The 15,865-nt window shown below is 41.6% G+C and overlaps 1 protein-coding gene across 3 annotated transcripts in view; it reads left to right on the top strand.

Annotated features, from left to right (window-relative positions):
- ptprub (protein tyrosine phosphatase receptor type Ub) overlaps window positions 1-15,865 on the top strand; it is a 267,362-nt gene that overhangs the window by 190,878 nt on the left and 60,619 nt on the right. For all 3 annotated transcript variants that reach the window (XM_088999589.1, XM_088999588.1, XM_088999587.1), the window contains exons 11-13: window positions 3,360-3,462; window positions 3,555-3,828; window positions 13,210-13,246. In XM_088999589.1, the coding sequence (XP_088855715.1) occupies window positions 3,360-3,462; window positions 3,555-3,828; window positions 13,210-13,246 (414 nt within the window). The remainder of the gene's footprint in view (window positions 1-3,359; window positions 3,463-3,554; window positions 3,829-13,209; window positions 13,247-15,865) is intronic.

Below are 15,865 nucleotides of genomic sequence, written 5' to 3'. Positions count from 1 at the left end.
TTTTCTTTTGAGGATGTTATATTTATTCTTGTGTCAAAAGTGATGCTCCCAGATTGTAGAAGCTATTTTCCATAGCACGTCTCAACAAATTGTGAGGCTGTCATCTTGATGTTTATAAGACATGAATTAAACTATTGAGAAAAATCACCGGGAGTACTCTGCTTAATGTGATTTACAAAGAAGTATGTTGCGAACATTCTTCAGAACGGACGCTCACATCTGAGAGTCTCAGAGGTTATTAATGCTGATGGAAATCAAGCCTCGCTCTTTGTCTCTCCCTTTAATGGTGCATTTATGCTTGTTTAGGGATTGGATTGCACCTCTGAGGTTTGTAGGGTGAAGGCACTCTAGCCGTTTCTTGCTCACACCGCCTAAATCTCCCTTCCGAGGTCGTTTTTGTTTAATTATAGATTTAAGGCACACTCTCTGCCTACTGGCTATATGTCATTGAGAACTGTGGCACAAAGCCTCATCTGTGGAAAGTGCCCAAAAGTGTTTGTAGATCATTCTCAACTCCCTCTCCTTCCCCATCGTGAATAACATTTGCTTGAACAGAGTATCCTATATTACAAAGAGGTGCTGGCAAAAATTCAACACTTAAGCTATTCAAACTGTCATCATCTTCAAACTATCGCCACCACTGTTTATCCTTATGCATGTACATTTAAACCTGTATTTTTTCAGGTGAGTCTACCGGGCAAGATGACAGGATGAGCCCCTCTTCTAAAGGAAGTGTATGGCCTACCTCCTAGCCCAGGCATGGGCAAACTACGGCCCGCGGGCCACATACGGCCCGTTAGGCTTTTCAATCCGGCCCGCCGAACTTGCCCAAATTATAGTACAAACAGTGTCTAAAACTCATGACAAAAAGCTAGCGAACAACAGGGCAGATAACTGAAAAGTTGCCTGCCCCATTTTTCCCAACTTGAAGCAAAATGAGACCAATCCCATTAAGAAACATTGTCACAAAGTATAAAGTTTTTTTTTTAAATCAAGAATGCACCAACTACAAATGCTACCTTGCTTAATTTACGGCAAATGCGCATGGCTGTAAATTTTGCTACAGTAGTCGATTGTCATTGTGGTGCACAATGCAACGTTTGCATTGATTCCTACGAGCCACTAAGCCCCTTTCAGAAGTCTCACGTACACTTTACAGTCACGGTTTAATGTAAATTTACGTTTTGTAGCGTCACATATGTTGTTAGCTTCTTTTGAATCTTTCTTCTAGTTTGAGGTTCTGTGCATCTATTTTGGAAAATGACATGCAATTGCACGACTTTGTAACGCTTGCGAAAGTCCGGAAGAAAGAAGCAGGCTTCTGATTGGCTGCCGAGCCGAGTATGCAAATTTCAACTGCAGGTAGTCTATGTTTGTGTGCTCGGCGACGGTACACGTGTATTGTTAGCGCGTGAAGGCGAGAGCGTCAGTGAGGAGTTTGTTGAGCGCGCGGTCAGGACAAACCATCTATGATTTGGCGGAATTTAACACAAGTAGGTATTATTGAGCTTGAATATTTCGTTGTGTAATAATATGTTTTGAATGTTGAAAGTGATTCCATTTTTCAATAAATGTTGATTTCTTTGCCCCTTCGATGGAAACTTAAAAACAGACGCAATCTTGATAAATCACAGTGCATATGTTATTTTAATCTATTTCCATTTCCTCCTCCAAGTATCTGCGAAATAGTTTGTAAATGCCATATCTTGCATATTCCTTGAGACAAATTTATTAACTGATCGGGGATATTTTTCACATTTGAGAGACAGTAATTGGGTTGTAGTGTTTTTACTGTGCTATGAGGTTTGTACATACTACATTTAAAGGACAACCGGCACCATTTTTTGTTTTTGTTTCCCACTGACATCAGAAAAACGTTTTATAGCATCTAAAATACCCAAATCAGGCAGGCTGATATTTTTAGTTAAATGAAAAACACCAATAAAAATGACTTCAAAATGAATCCGGAAATGGCCAGTTTCAGAAGGTTGCTCGAGAATCAAAACAATGGCTTCAGATTCGGAGAAGATGTTTTCTTGTTCTTGTTCTTCTGAAGAGGAAAGCATAAATGTTTGCAATTGATTCTAGGAGTCCTCCCATATCAATTCGAGCCGTCAATGACAGCAATGTAGCACCCAGAAAAAGCAGAAGATTGCGCCCAAGCTCCGTTGGAAATGGGCTGATTTGTCAGCTGGGAATTTGTGTCAGCGAATATCAAATAGTTGTCTTGGTGCAACACACAACGATTCACCATGGCGTTATTTATGTGTTTTCCTTCTAATTTCGCCATCAACACGGATTAACACGAAGTTTTCAGACTAAACAAAGTACCCAAAATGCATTGTATGTCGCTTTCTCGGTCAGGGGCGGTCCAAACGTGATGTCACATGGGGATCGTCATCAACTCGAAAACAAGACTTCATATATTCAGCGCAAGTCTTAAAACGTAAACTATAGCTATATGCTGTGGAATCTTTGTAAAATACGCTCAGTCGAAGTCATTTGAAGTGATTTTATAAATTATGGACATAACTTGTTCGGAGTATTTCCGGCCCAAACACTCCCTCCAAATGCTCCTGGCCCGGCCCCTCTGTCAAATTTTAGAACCCAATGCGGCCCGCGAGTCAAAAAGTTTGCCCACCCCTGCCCTAGCCCCTAATTCATGCCCAAACCTAATTCATTTCAGCACAGGATGTCTTTGCCTTAGCCAACAATTTTTTTTAATTTATTCATCATTTATTCTACTTGAATAGTTTTCACTCTCTTCACTTGCAAATTGAGCGGTGATATTAAAGTAAAATGTGCTGCCACAACCACTGGAGGAGCATGACTTAAGCCAAATCCTTAAAATGGAAAAAGACTAATCAATTTAGCCTGGCGACCATGACTATTAATTGGACCTATAGCCAGGAAAACTTGATGTGGAGTATTAGGACGCTATATTAGCACTGCTTTTAGACACATGGGTGTGCCAGTTCTATAACCGACTGAACGCTTTAATGGGATAAAGACGAAGAAAGCTCTATAGCCTTGAATCTCAGATTTTGACTTGGAACGTTTACAGTAACCAATAGCTCTTATAACAAGAGCAGAGACCTCCATCAATGGTGGAGCATTAAATGTGTATTTTGTTAGTTAGCTGGCAGTTTGTATATACAGGATGACCACAGACCATCAAGATTTATTAAGACTGTGAGCTCTTCATATTTTGTATTGTCCAGGTGCTTACTCCTGTTCCACGATATTCAATTGTCACTTGTGAAAAAGCAAAGTAAAACCGCTAAACTAATCACAGACCTAAGACTTTTGAGCAGAACGTAATAGAAGTCGTAACTCGAAACTAAATCCTGTGTTTTCAGCACCGACATTCGATTATGGAGACATACCATCCCCCCTGAGTGAGACTGAGAACACAATAACTGTCGTGCTCCGCCCTGCCCAAGGGAGAGGCGCACCTGTCAGGTAAGAAAAGCCATCTCAAATTTCTGGATGGAATCTTGCTTTGTACCAATAATAGCATGATTAACGCTATCTCTTTGTCCACCTGTGTCTAGCACATACCAGGTGGTGGTTGAGGAAGAGACAGTGAAAAAAGTCAAGAGGGAGCTTGGGCTTCAAGAGTGTTTCCCTCTGCCGATGTCCCACGGTGAGGCCTTGGCCCGGGGCACTCCGCACTACTACACCGCTGAGTTGCCTCCCAGTAGTCTGCCTGAAGCCAGTCCCTTTACTGTGGGAGACAATCATACTTACAACGGCTACTGGAACACCCCTTTGGACCCACGCAAAAGCTACCTTGTCTACTTCCAGGCTATGAGCAACTTTAGAGGGGTGAGTACTTGTTGACTCTCATCAGTTGTGCAGGATGGCTGGCATCACGTTGTCCAGTTGTAGGCTTCAGTGAGTCAGTCAGTTTAGTCTCTTCACAACAAAAATGCCAAACTTTTATTTGCATGCCTATTACTGTTGGCTCGCAACATTGTAATTAACGGGAATTACCGTGAGTCAATAATATACGCTATATCATCTGGTTTTTATTTGACATGTTTGCCTCACTCCTATTTTATTTATTTGTTATTTTTAAGTTTAGATTAAGCACTCCAGCATTCAAGAGCATAAACCACCAGGAGATCTTCGAAGGAAGAGAACCCCCTTCAACCAAGTGTTTCGGCTCTTAACTTCCTTACATTCTTATGGAGTCGGGCCACATGGTTTTTCCACATAGTCCTTGGTGGGTCAGGTGGAAAGAGCCCACTTTCCAGATTAAGCCTAGGTCGGGATTTGAACCCAGGTCTCCTGGTTCACAGCCAACACCTCTACTTCCCCGCCAAGTAGGTAGCTATGATAGTATAGGCTTACCAGGTATATTTATATTAGCTGTCCAATCTTTGTCAGCGCTTTTTGCCCATATCCAGCTCGATGCTTTCTCTGCTGTTTCAGCTAGTTCTTTCAATGCTCTAGCTTTCTGCTGGGAGGACAGTCCTAATTTCTTGAGCAGTCCATATACCGATGAGCTGACTAACCCTCTTGCACCTACTTCCACCGCAAACAGCCTGGCTGTGAATCCTTCCTGCCTAGCTGCTTGCATCATATTTTCATACTTCGCCACTTTGTACTCGTGGCTCTCCATCATCCTTGACTCACTGGGAACAGTCAGTTCAATGCCAAGTATGGTTTTTCTTTCTTTTGAAGACAGAACAAGGTCTGGTCGCATTCCTGTCTTTTTAATCATGTCCGGGTATTTACCATGTCCTTTCAGATCGGTTGCTATTTTCCAATCATTAGTAACGTCTAGAAGGCTGCTGTCTGGTAGAGACTGAGGTCTTGCTTCTCTTGGACAGCTAGGTGTTCCTACCTTCACAAAGCGGACTACTGGGATCTGACTCAACTTTGTTTTCCTGTTTGCCCAACACCTTGCAACATCGACTGCAACAGCGAGACGTTGGAGTACATTGTTATGTCTCCATGTATATCTTCCTTTTGCTAGGGTAACTTTGCATGCTGATAGGACATGATTCAGAGTCTGAGTACATCCACAAAGAGGACATGCTGGATCTTCAGACTGGTACCACTTGGTCAGGTTTGCTCCTGTGGCAGCTGGTCATAGATTGATCTTACAAGGAAGCTGATGCGAAGGGGTGACATATGCCACAGATCTGACCATCCTATTGATCGTTGTAGGGCATCTTCCCATGACCTCCACTGACCTTGCTGCCCCTGCTGTACTGCTGTCTGTACTCGCAGTTCATCTTCTTGTTGCCTGATCTCAGACAGCACAGGTTCCTCTTTTCTACAATGTATGAGTAGCACCCATGATCTCTTTTAAGTGCAAGCTTGCTTCAGCCTGTTCAGCAGCATCACCAGCTTTCCATTTTCTTCCAGTTCTCAGGCTGGAGTCAGGTTGGAGTTGCTCAACATCATCTGGAGTCTGCACTTGCCAATTTTGTATTCTTCTACCAAGGACTTCAGTGGCAACCTAAGTTTAGCTTTCTTGCAGTACAGGGCAACTGAGGTGAGCCCTGGGGGCATCCCTAGCCATTTCCTGGTGTACTTGTTGATCTTCCTGTCTCTTCTTTCTACTGTACTGCAACTTACTTTATAGATCAGCAGAGGCCAGGGGAGTTTTGGAATGAGCAGGAAATGCAGAATCCACAATTTAAACCTTCCTTGCAATTCCACTTTGTCAATAGTGCTCAAGTCTTTGGTGGTTGCTTCCTCCATGACCTTGATGTGTTTGCTGTCTGTCATTGAGTGGTCATACCACCTGCCCAAGCTTTTGACTGGTTGCTCAGACACTGAGAACGTAGTTGTATCTATGAGTTTTCCACGCCTGATGGAAAGGCTTCTTGATTTACCAGGTTTGAACTTCATCTTTCACCATCCAACCAGGGTAACAAGTCAATCTAAGATGTCTTGACACTTCTGATTGGACTTTGCAAGAATTGTCGTGTCGTCCATGAATGCCTTTAGAGATGGCTTGTGTACATTATCACTGCTTGCCCTTGCTTGAGCCTGGGCCGCACGAAGCAGAACTTCCATAGAGGGCACAAAGTGGATGGGAGAGATAGTGCACCCCATTGCAATTCCAACCTTGAGTTGTATCCACTTGGTTGTATAGGATTTGGTTGACATCTTAGATTCCTGGAACTATTGCTTCAGCAGACCTACCATAGTTTTAGGAACATGGTATAGCTCTAGTACCTTCCCGATTAAAGCATGTGGCACAGATCCATAGGCGTTAGCAAGCTTAACCAAATGTCCGCTGCTCAATCATTTCATAGTTGTTCATAATTCATCATCTCGGCTAGTTGTGCATTTAGCTGATGTGTACGTGTACAATCAGCTACCACATAGAAATGAGTTTAGAAATTCTTGCTTGTTGCGTTTCCATACCAAGCAATGTCCCCTCCTGACGAGTCTTCTACTCTTAAGGCTCTGGGTTTGTTTTCCGACCCTTTAGTGACTTTTTTAATCGACCATTACAATGCAAATGTACCAAAAGACTCACATTGTAAAATTATCTGAGTGGGGGGAAAAACTGATTATTTTAAGTAAATATTGGATTTTTTAAAAAATATTTTAGTCTCAATCTTTACTTTGTTTAGACAGCCATCAAATGTATGTTTTCTGAGAGTAAAATGTGCTAAATTTACTGTGTAGTTGCTAGCAAGCTGGCATGGTGTAATTAGCACTGAGCTTGCCTTGATACCACACAAACATTAAAAAAATGAGGATGGTAGAATGGGTGTCGTACTTGGACTTATTGAAGTTCAATGTGGAGAAGAGCTTCTCACATAAGTATGTGCTCCCAAAAAGACACATGGTCCGCTTGAACATTCGGGAAAGTTCAGGGAAGCTGGGGGTTAACTCTCTAAAAAATTGCCCAAGCTTGTCTGCTTCTCCATTCACATCCCTGAACTTGGCTTTGAGTGCAGAGTTGCACTGTGGGTCACAGAGCTCCATTTGGAACACAGGAGGGCCATCTTGCACATCATAAGAGAATGGGTCCACACAAATTTGAAATGTGGCTTTGTGCATCTTGAAGTCTGCAAATCTGTGATTAAATTCCCTCTGTAGCTCCAAAATGGTGGTTTGATTCCATGGTTGTTCAGCGGTTTGTTCAGCTCCACACACAAGTTTCTTCATATCAATCATGCGGGCTGCACTAACATTCATCTTTCATATGAAGGCGGGCCGCAAAATAGTCTTTCGGGGTCTGCACTTGGCCCGTGGGCTGCGAGTTTGAGACCCCTGTTTTACAGTATTGTCAAAAAAACTTTAATTTTTCACGGCTTTGAGCTTGCCAGTGGCTTTACCCGTGATGTATCACTGTTTGAAAACAAATCAGCTACTTAAAATTTCAAGTTAGGGGCCACTGTGTTCTCCTGTAAAAGTTTCATCTGAAGCTATGCTATATCGCCACACTTGAGTACAACAGATCAGTCTCGGCTCAAGTTTTCAGCAAATTCCTTCAAATGTGTACAATCTACAGCCACAGTATTTATAAATACATTTACAGAGTCTCTGAGTTATTTTATTTATTTATTTATTCTATAGTACATTTTCATGCATTCTGTAATCTGATCACATAAAATGTCCACTGTCGTAACCGCTGTCCCTGAAAGAGTTAATGAAATGGTAGAATGTAAGATTCATGTTTACAGGATCAGTTATAGTGTAGTCCAGACAGATGTGTTTTCTCAATTTTAAAACTCCCATCTTGGGATATCTGAGTACTAAATAGTTATTTGCACATGGTAAACTGGTACAATGTGACTATTTCAATCACATATTGATGTTGTAGACTTTTTCAGAATGTTTTTGATCAGACATATAAGGGCGCCCATTCCTCCTTTTAATATAACATGCAATGATGAACCAAGTAGCATTTGCAGAGTGAAAATGTCTCTACTTAAGTAGGTCACAAGTGTGCACAAGGGCATCCGTCAACTGGTGAGCTCATGTCTATACCACCTGTCTCTTTTGTCCTGCCTTTTTCCGATGGAGATCAGTGTCTAAAAAGTTCCATGAGCAAATGTGGGAGGCTCATCCATTACCACAATCCAATGGATAAACGTAGTGGGCGAGTGCAGTGTGAGCATTTCGTTTCAACTAGTGTACTAAGTGTGGGTTTAAATAGGGTTTACTGGCGGATGGGATTAGGTTTTGTTTAGTCTGACAGTGGACCCGACTCTCTGACCCACAATGAGGGTGGCACAGTTCCCCTGCACACACTTCTATTTTGCAATCATCCATAAGATACAGCAATGGCAATGGCAATACAGTAAAACTATAGGAGTATAAATGAAAAATACCTTCCAATGGCAAACATACGATCAGTATCATATGTAGTGTTTGGCCAGAAGGGTTTACAAGTGTACCTGGCTCTTACTGAACGGGTGACATGAACAACTGCCAGTCCCTCGTCATTATTAATATATGAGAACCTGCGGCTAGAAATGTCCGAATTGTACTCGCATGCTAATACTAGCTTAGCCTCTGGCTGTACCTTAGCTCTGGATGCTGTATTGTAGGTCTACTTTCCAAAGGCAATCAGTTTTCTTGCAGTCTTCAACCTCCTTGAAAGAAATGAATGCAGGAGAAACACACACTCACCCTGTTTCTAACAACTATCAAGTGGAAAATTGTACAGCTGGCAAATCCAATCCAATCGAATCCAAATAATGATGACAATCGTGAGCGATAGTGTCAGTGCTTTTAGTCCATGACAAGAAAACATTGCAAGATCAATGCCTGCACATACGATCACCCTTGATTTACTTCAGAGAAATAGTCCATGCTTTCCAGATTGCAAATCAGTGCATGGCCTGTGCCAAGCAAATTAATATCTCATCTTCCCTGCGTAAAAATGAAAAAAAAAAGTAATAAAGTGAAACATTCTTTAATTGAGTTTGAATCCATTAAACCCCAGTGCTGCTATCCCGTGGGATAAAAACAAGAGGATGAATAATTAGGATAATTCATATCTTGGGTTTGGTGTGTGTGTGTGAGTGTGTGCGTGTGGGTGTGCGTGCGCGCGTGTGTGTGTGTGTGTGTGTGTGTGCGTGCGTGTGTGTGTGCGTGTGTGTGTGTGCGTGTGTGTATACATAATTCCACCAATAATGGAGGTAATGTTATCCAAAACTGCACCTACGCTTACCAAAGTAATCACAGAATGTACACTACGAGGATAAGAACATTTCCAAACAATGAACTTGGTGAGTGATAAAAGACATCCTTGTGTCTCACACCCACCCTCAACAAGTTTGAAATTACACCATTATGAAAAAAATGTGCTACCTCACACCAAAAGAAGGAACCTTGAGAGTTGCAAAGAAAGGTTTCCTTCCAGCGCCAAATCGACTGGCACATTTGTCAAGGTTTCCTTGGTTTGTGTAAATCCTGGCAATTTCAAGAACTGTGCGGCGTTAGTAATCTGAACAGTATGGGGCCTCATAATATTTAGCGTTTAGCACTTCTAATTATCGAGAGAGTGACTGTCAAGTCTCTGTAATAGCTTTGATTGATCTGTGGAAAGAGAGGCACTTCAAAGTAAAAAGATATCAGACTGGAGCTTTGCTGGCGCATGCGGCATCTCAGGCTTCAACCCCCCCCCCCCCACACTAATGCATTGGACTCTTGAGTTGTGTGTTGGCATTTTCAACATGTGTTTGAAGACGCCAGAATCCACCTGCCCCTGCGGCATGATTGTCACTGTGCAGAATTAAATGAATGTGTCCAGTCTTGGCATTCATGCCAAGCTTACCAATTATCTCTTCTGCTAAGATGGCAAGCAATAAAGTGCATGGACATGCTGCAGAGTCTTTGTGTCGAGTAAATCTATGCAAATACAGTCGTAAAAGTGAATACAGTGCTACTCCACTATATTGCATCTAATCATTGTTGCCCGCATGATATTGCTTTTTTGAAGCAATCTCTTTTCCTGGACTTTTTTTTCAGTGTACTTCCTTTAATGCTGTCGCAAGGAGGTTAGGAGAGCTGCAAGAGCAGCTGTTGGCTACAGCCCATGCCCAGAAACTAGCACATACACTCACACACACAGGCGCACACGCACATACACTCACACACACACACACGCACGCACGCGCACACATACACAAAACGCATACACACACGCACACGCGCACGCACGCACACACACACACACACACACACACACACACACACACACACACACACACACGTGCACACACACACACACACACACACACATGCACACACACACACACCACCTTATTTAAGACACATGCATGTACACTGACAAAACAAATTTGTGTACATTATATGCTTCCAATTGCATTTAAAGAATGTTGCCGGGATAAAACTAAAATGTATTAAAGAATGTTTTTGGTATATTCGTATCACAGCCTTTCACTTACTACGGTAAGTTCTAGAAGGTATCCAGTGCATTAAAGGAGTTTCACTACACACACCCTAAAAAAAATCTAAATGTGTAGAGACGCTCCCCGCCTTACAAACGAGATACGTTCCGAGCGGTCGTTCGTCAGGTGAATTTGTTCGTAAGTTGCTCAGTGCTATATTTTGTACGGAATGTATGTTTAAGTCAAACACTTAATGAGGAAGTATAAAACACGGACTCTCTAACAGTCGTAAAATGGGGGGTTGGGGGGGCAGAGGACCCCTCCCTGTGGCCCCACTGATTGGTCCTACATTCCTGACTAACGACTGGCCTATTACCCCCACTCCCACCGGTATCACCTCATCAGCATAACGACCCTCATCAGCATTACGAAAGTTGCCTAACCTGTTTTGCCTAAGCAGGCTATTGTATGAACGATCCAAATTGAACCTCACCCCACCAGACCGGTTTAATGAAGGATTTTGTTGTTTTATAAGAATCGCTTCTTTTACAACCCTTTCAAACCATCTATGTTCGTTCGCTAAGATTTTAACCTCATTGTCATCAAATGAGTGGTTGCTAGCTTTTAGGTGCAAATGTACTGCCGATTGAGGCCCACTAGTATTATCCCTGCGATGTTGATAAAGTCTTTTTTTGAGAATTTGTTGAGTCTCCCCAATGTACTGCTCTTTACAATTTTCATTCTTACAATGTATGGAATAAACTACATTACTTTGTTTTTCATTTGGTAGCCTATCTTTTGGATGCACTAATTTTTGCCTTAATGTGTTTATCGGTTTGAAATAAGTAGGAATTTTATGTTGCCAAAGGACTCTTTGTAATTTTTCAGAAACTCCTGCAATGCACGGTACTGCTACTCCTCTCCTTTTTGTATCTTGAGAATTATTGGTTTCATTCCCTATTCTTTCTTTCTGACATTTGTTGAATGACCACTGAGGGTACCCACAGTTAGTGAGTGCTCTCCTGATATGTTTAGACTCCTTTTCTCTACCTTCAGTGCTAGTTGGTATTAGTTTAGCCCTATGCTGGAGGGTTCTGATAACTCCTAGTTTATGTTGTAAAGGGTGGTTAGAGTCAAAAAGTAAGTATTGGTCAGTTTGCGTAGCCTTCCTAAAGACTTCTGTTTTTAGCGCTCTGTCCTCTTTTATAATTACTTTACAATCCAAGAAGGCTAGTTGGTTCTCTTGAATGTCCTCACGAGTAAATTTAATGTTGAAGTCTACAGAGTTGAGGTGATCTGTGAAGGATTGAATTTCTTGTTTCTTAATTATGACAAAAGTATCGTCCACATATCTAAACCAGTGTCTAGGTTTTGTCCCTGGGAAGGATGTGAGGGCCTGTTTCTCCATCTCTTCCATGTAAAGATTAGCCACTATGGGTGAAACTGGTGAGCCCATAGCACAACCATGAATTTGTTTATAAATTTTTTCCCGAAATTGAAAATACATAGTATTAAGGCAGATTTCTAATAATTGGCAGATGTGATCCGGTTTAAGTTTGGTTCTTTCATGCAGAGAAACATCCGCCAGCAGCCTCGTCCTCACCACTGAGACTGCTGCTGGGGTTGGGACAGATGTAAAGAGAGAAGTCACATCGTATGATGCCAAAGTTTCCTCAGGTTCCAATATGAGGTCTTTGATCCTCTCTACAAACCCTGTGGTGTTCTCTACGTGATATTCTGTGTTACCAACCAACGGAGCTAAAATAGTTTTTTTAAATATTTGGCTACATTGTATGTAGAGGAGTCAATGCTACAAACAATGGGTCTGAGGGGGAACCCTTCCTTATGTATTTTTGGCAGGCCATAGATACATGGCGTGGCCTCTCCCGGGTATAATCTAAAATACATCTGTTTGTCTATATGTTTTCCTTTCTCTAACTTTTGGAGACAGTCAATCATTTCTTTCTTGTATCTATTGGAAGGGTCCCTTTTTAGTTGCTCATACGTGTTAGAATCACTGATTAACCTATTTATTTTGTCTTCATAATCCAATGTGTTGAGAAGCACTGTGCATCTGCCCTTGTCTGCTCTTGGATAGGAGGCGAAACGTCCGAAACCTTCACTTTTGTACAGATGACGGCTGAAGAAACCTTCTCATCGATGAATAACGTGAACTAAATTGTGCTGGTTAATGGAAATAACAAAACATAATGGCCACCTGGATTTAAGCGGAGTTTGAAATGCATTTTCAATTAAAATAAACAATTTAGTCAGTTTGAGGAAGGCCATTTTTGCTCATTTACAAATGTCCTCTTTTGCATAAGAGTCCCACAATACCGAGATTGGCATGTCTAAATTTTAATTTGATAATGTATGTCTTCCAAGAGGCGGCAGGGTCGAATTGGATTAGCGTCTCGAATTTCATTAGGGTTGTTTGACAAAGGTCCCTTTTTAAAACACCAAGATGTCATCAGCATGAATTTGAATAGAATCATTTCCTTTTCATAGCGATGCCTTAGTTTGGGACCCCACCCCCCCTCCCCTTTAATCATCTTCCCATTTTAATTCAAATATTATTTCTTACGGCAAAACACTCTTACCTGTGTCTTTAATACACCGCCTCAGCTATCAGATCCACAGATATTTCAGAGCTTCATGCATGTTGTTAAGAGATTTCTAAAATATAAATTCATATTTTCTTTTAATCCAAAGACATTTCCTGTTACATTAATTTGCAATGGAAAACACACTGTTGAAGAGGTTATGAACGTGCCTTGAGTTGGTAACTTAAGATGTTGGAAAATCATGTGTGTTTGTATTCTTTTGATGCAAAATGACACTCATCACTTGTGTATTTTTTGTTTTGCAGGAATCAAGAATAAACTGCATTCGCATAGCTCGCAAAGGTAATTGGAAATGAATGGCATCACCTTGAGTACATCATTTGCACTGTTTACTTTGTTAGAAGAAACGTCCCATGAAGTGGCTCACAGAGTCGGCATAGCACTGGTATTTTTCTTGAGTACAAAAGTGGCAATAGGGACAAATGTTCTCCGACGGCCCTGCTTCTTTGGCTGTGGTTTTCTGCGAAAAGGGCAACAGGCAGAGAAAGATTAGAGGTCAGCCTTTCATCGTATTTGTTTGCAAGTGACCGCTGGGACAAGTAGATCAAAGGCAGCCTCTCACGAGATGGGCTACATCTGAAGGGTTCTGACATGGAGCCACCGTTGCCTCTGTGTGAGAAAGGGCCTCCCCCACTCCCCTCACCACCTCCCAGCCACACTGCCTTTCCTGTATCTTAGATTTTGGATTGGAGAGGACATGAAAAGGCAAGGAAATTGACACTAAATTCTCCTGGCAGAACCCCCCCTACCCCGAACCCACTCTTTCCCCATGCTCTACTATCTTTTGGGAACACAGTGAATACTGCTTGTTGAAATCAGTCCAGCATAGCAGTTAACCGATTTCGGCAGAGGACACCTGATTAGGCATTGATGGATTTTGCTTGCGTAGTAGCAACATGGAATTGCATGAATCAGTCAATCATAAAATAGAAGCCAATGTCAGGGGTGGGGGGTGTCAGTGGAAAAAAATAAGAAGAGATATAAATACTATAACAAAATAAAGGTAACAGCTTGTGGAAATTAGATGTAATTAAGCAATCGACATGTGCCACAGTTGGACAAAATCCAAGTGTTCCGTGAGTCTTGGTTTGTCTATCCTTACTAGCGGTCAGCTTCCAGGATCGGCGAGGACAAATTTTGCTCACGTAATAGCCATGTAATAGCCATGATGAATCATAACAGTGTGTTTACCTAAATCGTGAAAAGAACATGCCTTACAAGAAGCTTTTGTAAATTGCAGCCTCTGAAGTATACCGCAATCCAGCTATCGTTCCATATTTTCAGTAAGAATCATTTTTTTAGTTTTTGACAAACCCACCAACAAAAAGTTCCCAAAATAAATTGCAGGTTAAAAAAATGTGTCAAAGAGTGATTTCTGTGATCCTTCCACCACTGCCATCGATTAAGCACCATCGTCTCCTGAGCTGTTTTTATCAAGCAGCACGTCAGCAGGCAAGTGGAAGCAAATGATTCCAGCTTTGATACCAAAACTGTGGATTACTTTCAACTTCCAGGTGACAGTTTAATTAAGGATTTGCTGGCAGTCTCAGTGTGACAATATACCTGTGATTTCCCTCGCTCTGTGCCAATTTTCAACCTGGAGCAACTGGCAAAGGTGCAAAATCACCACGGAAATCCGTTTCATATTCGTGTTCAGGCTAATGGATATTGCGTGATGGATGTAGTTTAAGTGTGCAGACCTGAAATGGAAAGCGTTACATCATCTAAATGTATTGGTGCTTCAGCAGAATGAAGTAACCAAGAACGAGAGGGTGATAAAGTGGACCCTCAAAAGTAGAACACAATTTTGTGATGTGGTTTGACATACAATTTGCGCTCACATATTTCTTTTTTTTTTTTTTTTTTGCAATTAGAGTACAGCAATTTATTCTAGAATCAAAAACTGTCATCACAAACTTGAGGGATGTTGCAAATCTTCTTGTTGCCAAAGCTCCACGTGTATTTCATCTCTTTTGACCTAACAATAACATTGATACAAGTGTAAAGTCGTAAAGGTGATTGCGAATTTTTAATTTATAGTGATAAATATTGAGAAGCTTGGCAGTGTGTGCTTAAATAGCTGACAGTTAAAATGAGCCGGCATTGTAGCAATATACAGTATATCTGAACTCACTGCGCTTTTGTGTGAGACGCTACAAACAGGTCTCAAATGCACAACAGAATATTGAACTCAAAGTCCTTTGTTCACCAAACTTCTGCCCGATAGAAAAGGGGAACTAAGAAAGAGGTGTCCAGAAGATGCCTCTACTGTACAAAAAAAAGAAAAAGTCACCCGTGACATTCTTTGAAGTCACATCCTGTCTTTTTTTTAATTCAGTTTTAGAAGAAATAAATCACCCCTGTCACAAAATGGCCACCGGCTACAGTTAGTCGGTCTACAATGTGGCTCTGTTTTAATTTCCCTGCCCCAAAACACTTGCGTCCCCAGCAGGCAGTGAGATATAACAGTATCCCGAGGCCTGCTCTGACTTTCTGCTGCTCTGGAGACGTTCCACTGGCCTTGAAAAGGCTGCTTTGAGGCCTTGAGCTCTGACTGACACACACAGGAAGAGTAGATCAAATGGCCCCTATGAACTAAATAAAGGAATATCCACCATGAGGAATATGTAGAGAAAGTTGCGAACTGCGGGACCCTTTTCACTCACTCACAGAGAGCGAATTGCCTCGGAAGTTTCCGTCTGGAGCTGCTGTTTGGAAGACTTATTTCTCTGAAATACAATAAATAATGCATTGTTTACAGGAGGCGCATCTCTAGGGTTTTGTAGCAACAATCTGTACAGTACGCTGACAGGTCAACATGGCGACACAATTTGAAAATTTGTAATGGGATAATTACTAGTCAGGACAATATTGATGTTATTTTGAATTCCTCTGATTATG

The sequence above is a fragment of the Hippocampus bargibanti genome, linkage group LG06 (genome assembly GCF_051943395.1).
Source record: "Hippocampus bargibanti isolate YZ-2025 linkage group LG06, ASM5194339v1, whole genome shotgun sequence".
NCBI lineage: Eukaryota > Metazoa > Chordata > Actinopteri > Syngnathiformes > Syngnathidae > Hippocampus > Hippocampus bargibanti.
Note: the sequence above shows the minus strand (reverse complement) of the source record. Positions and strands in the feature narration are given on the sequence as shown.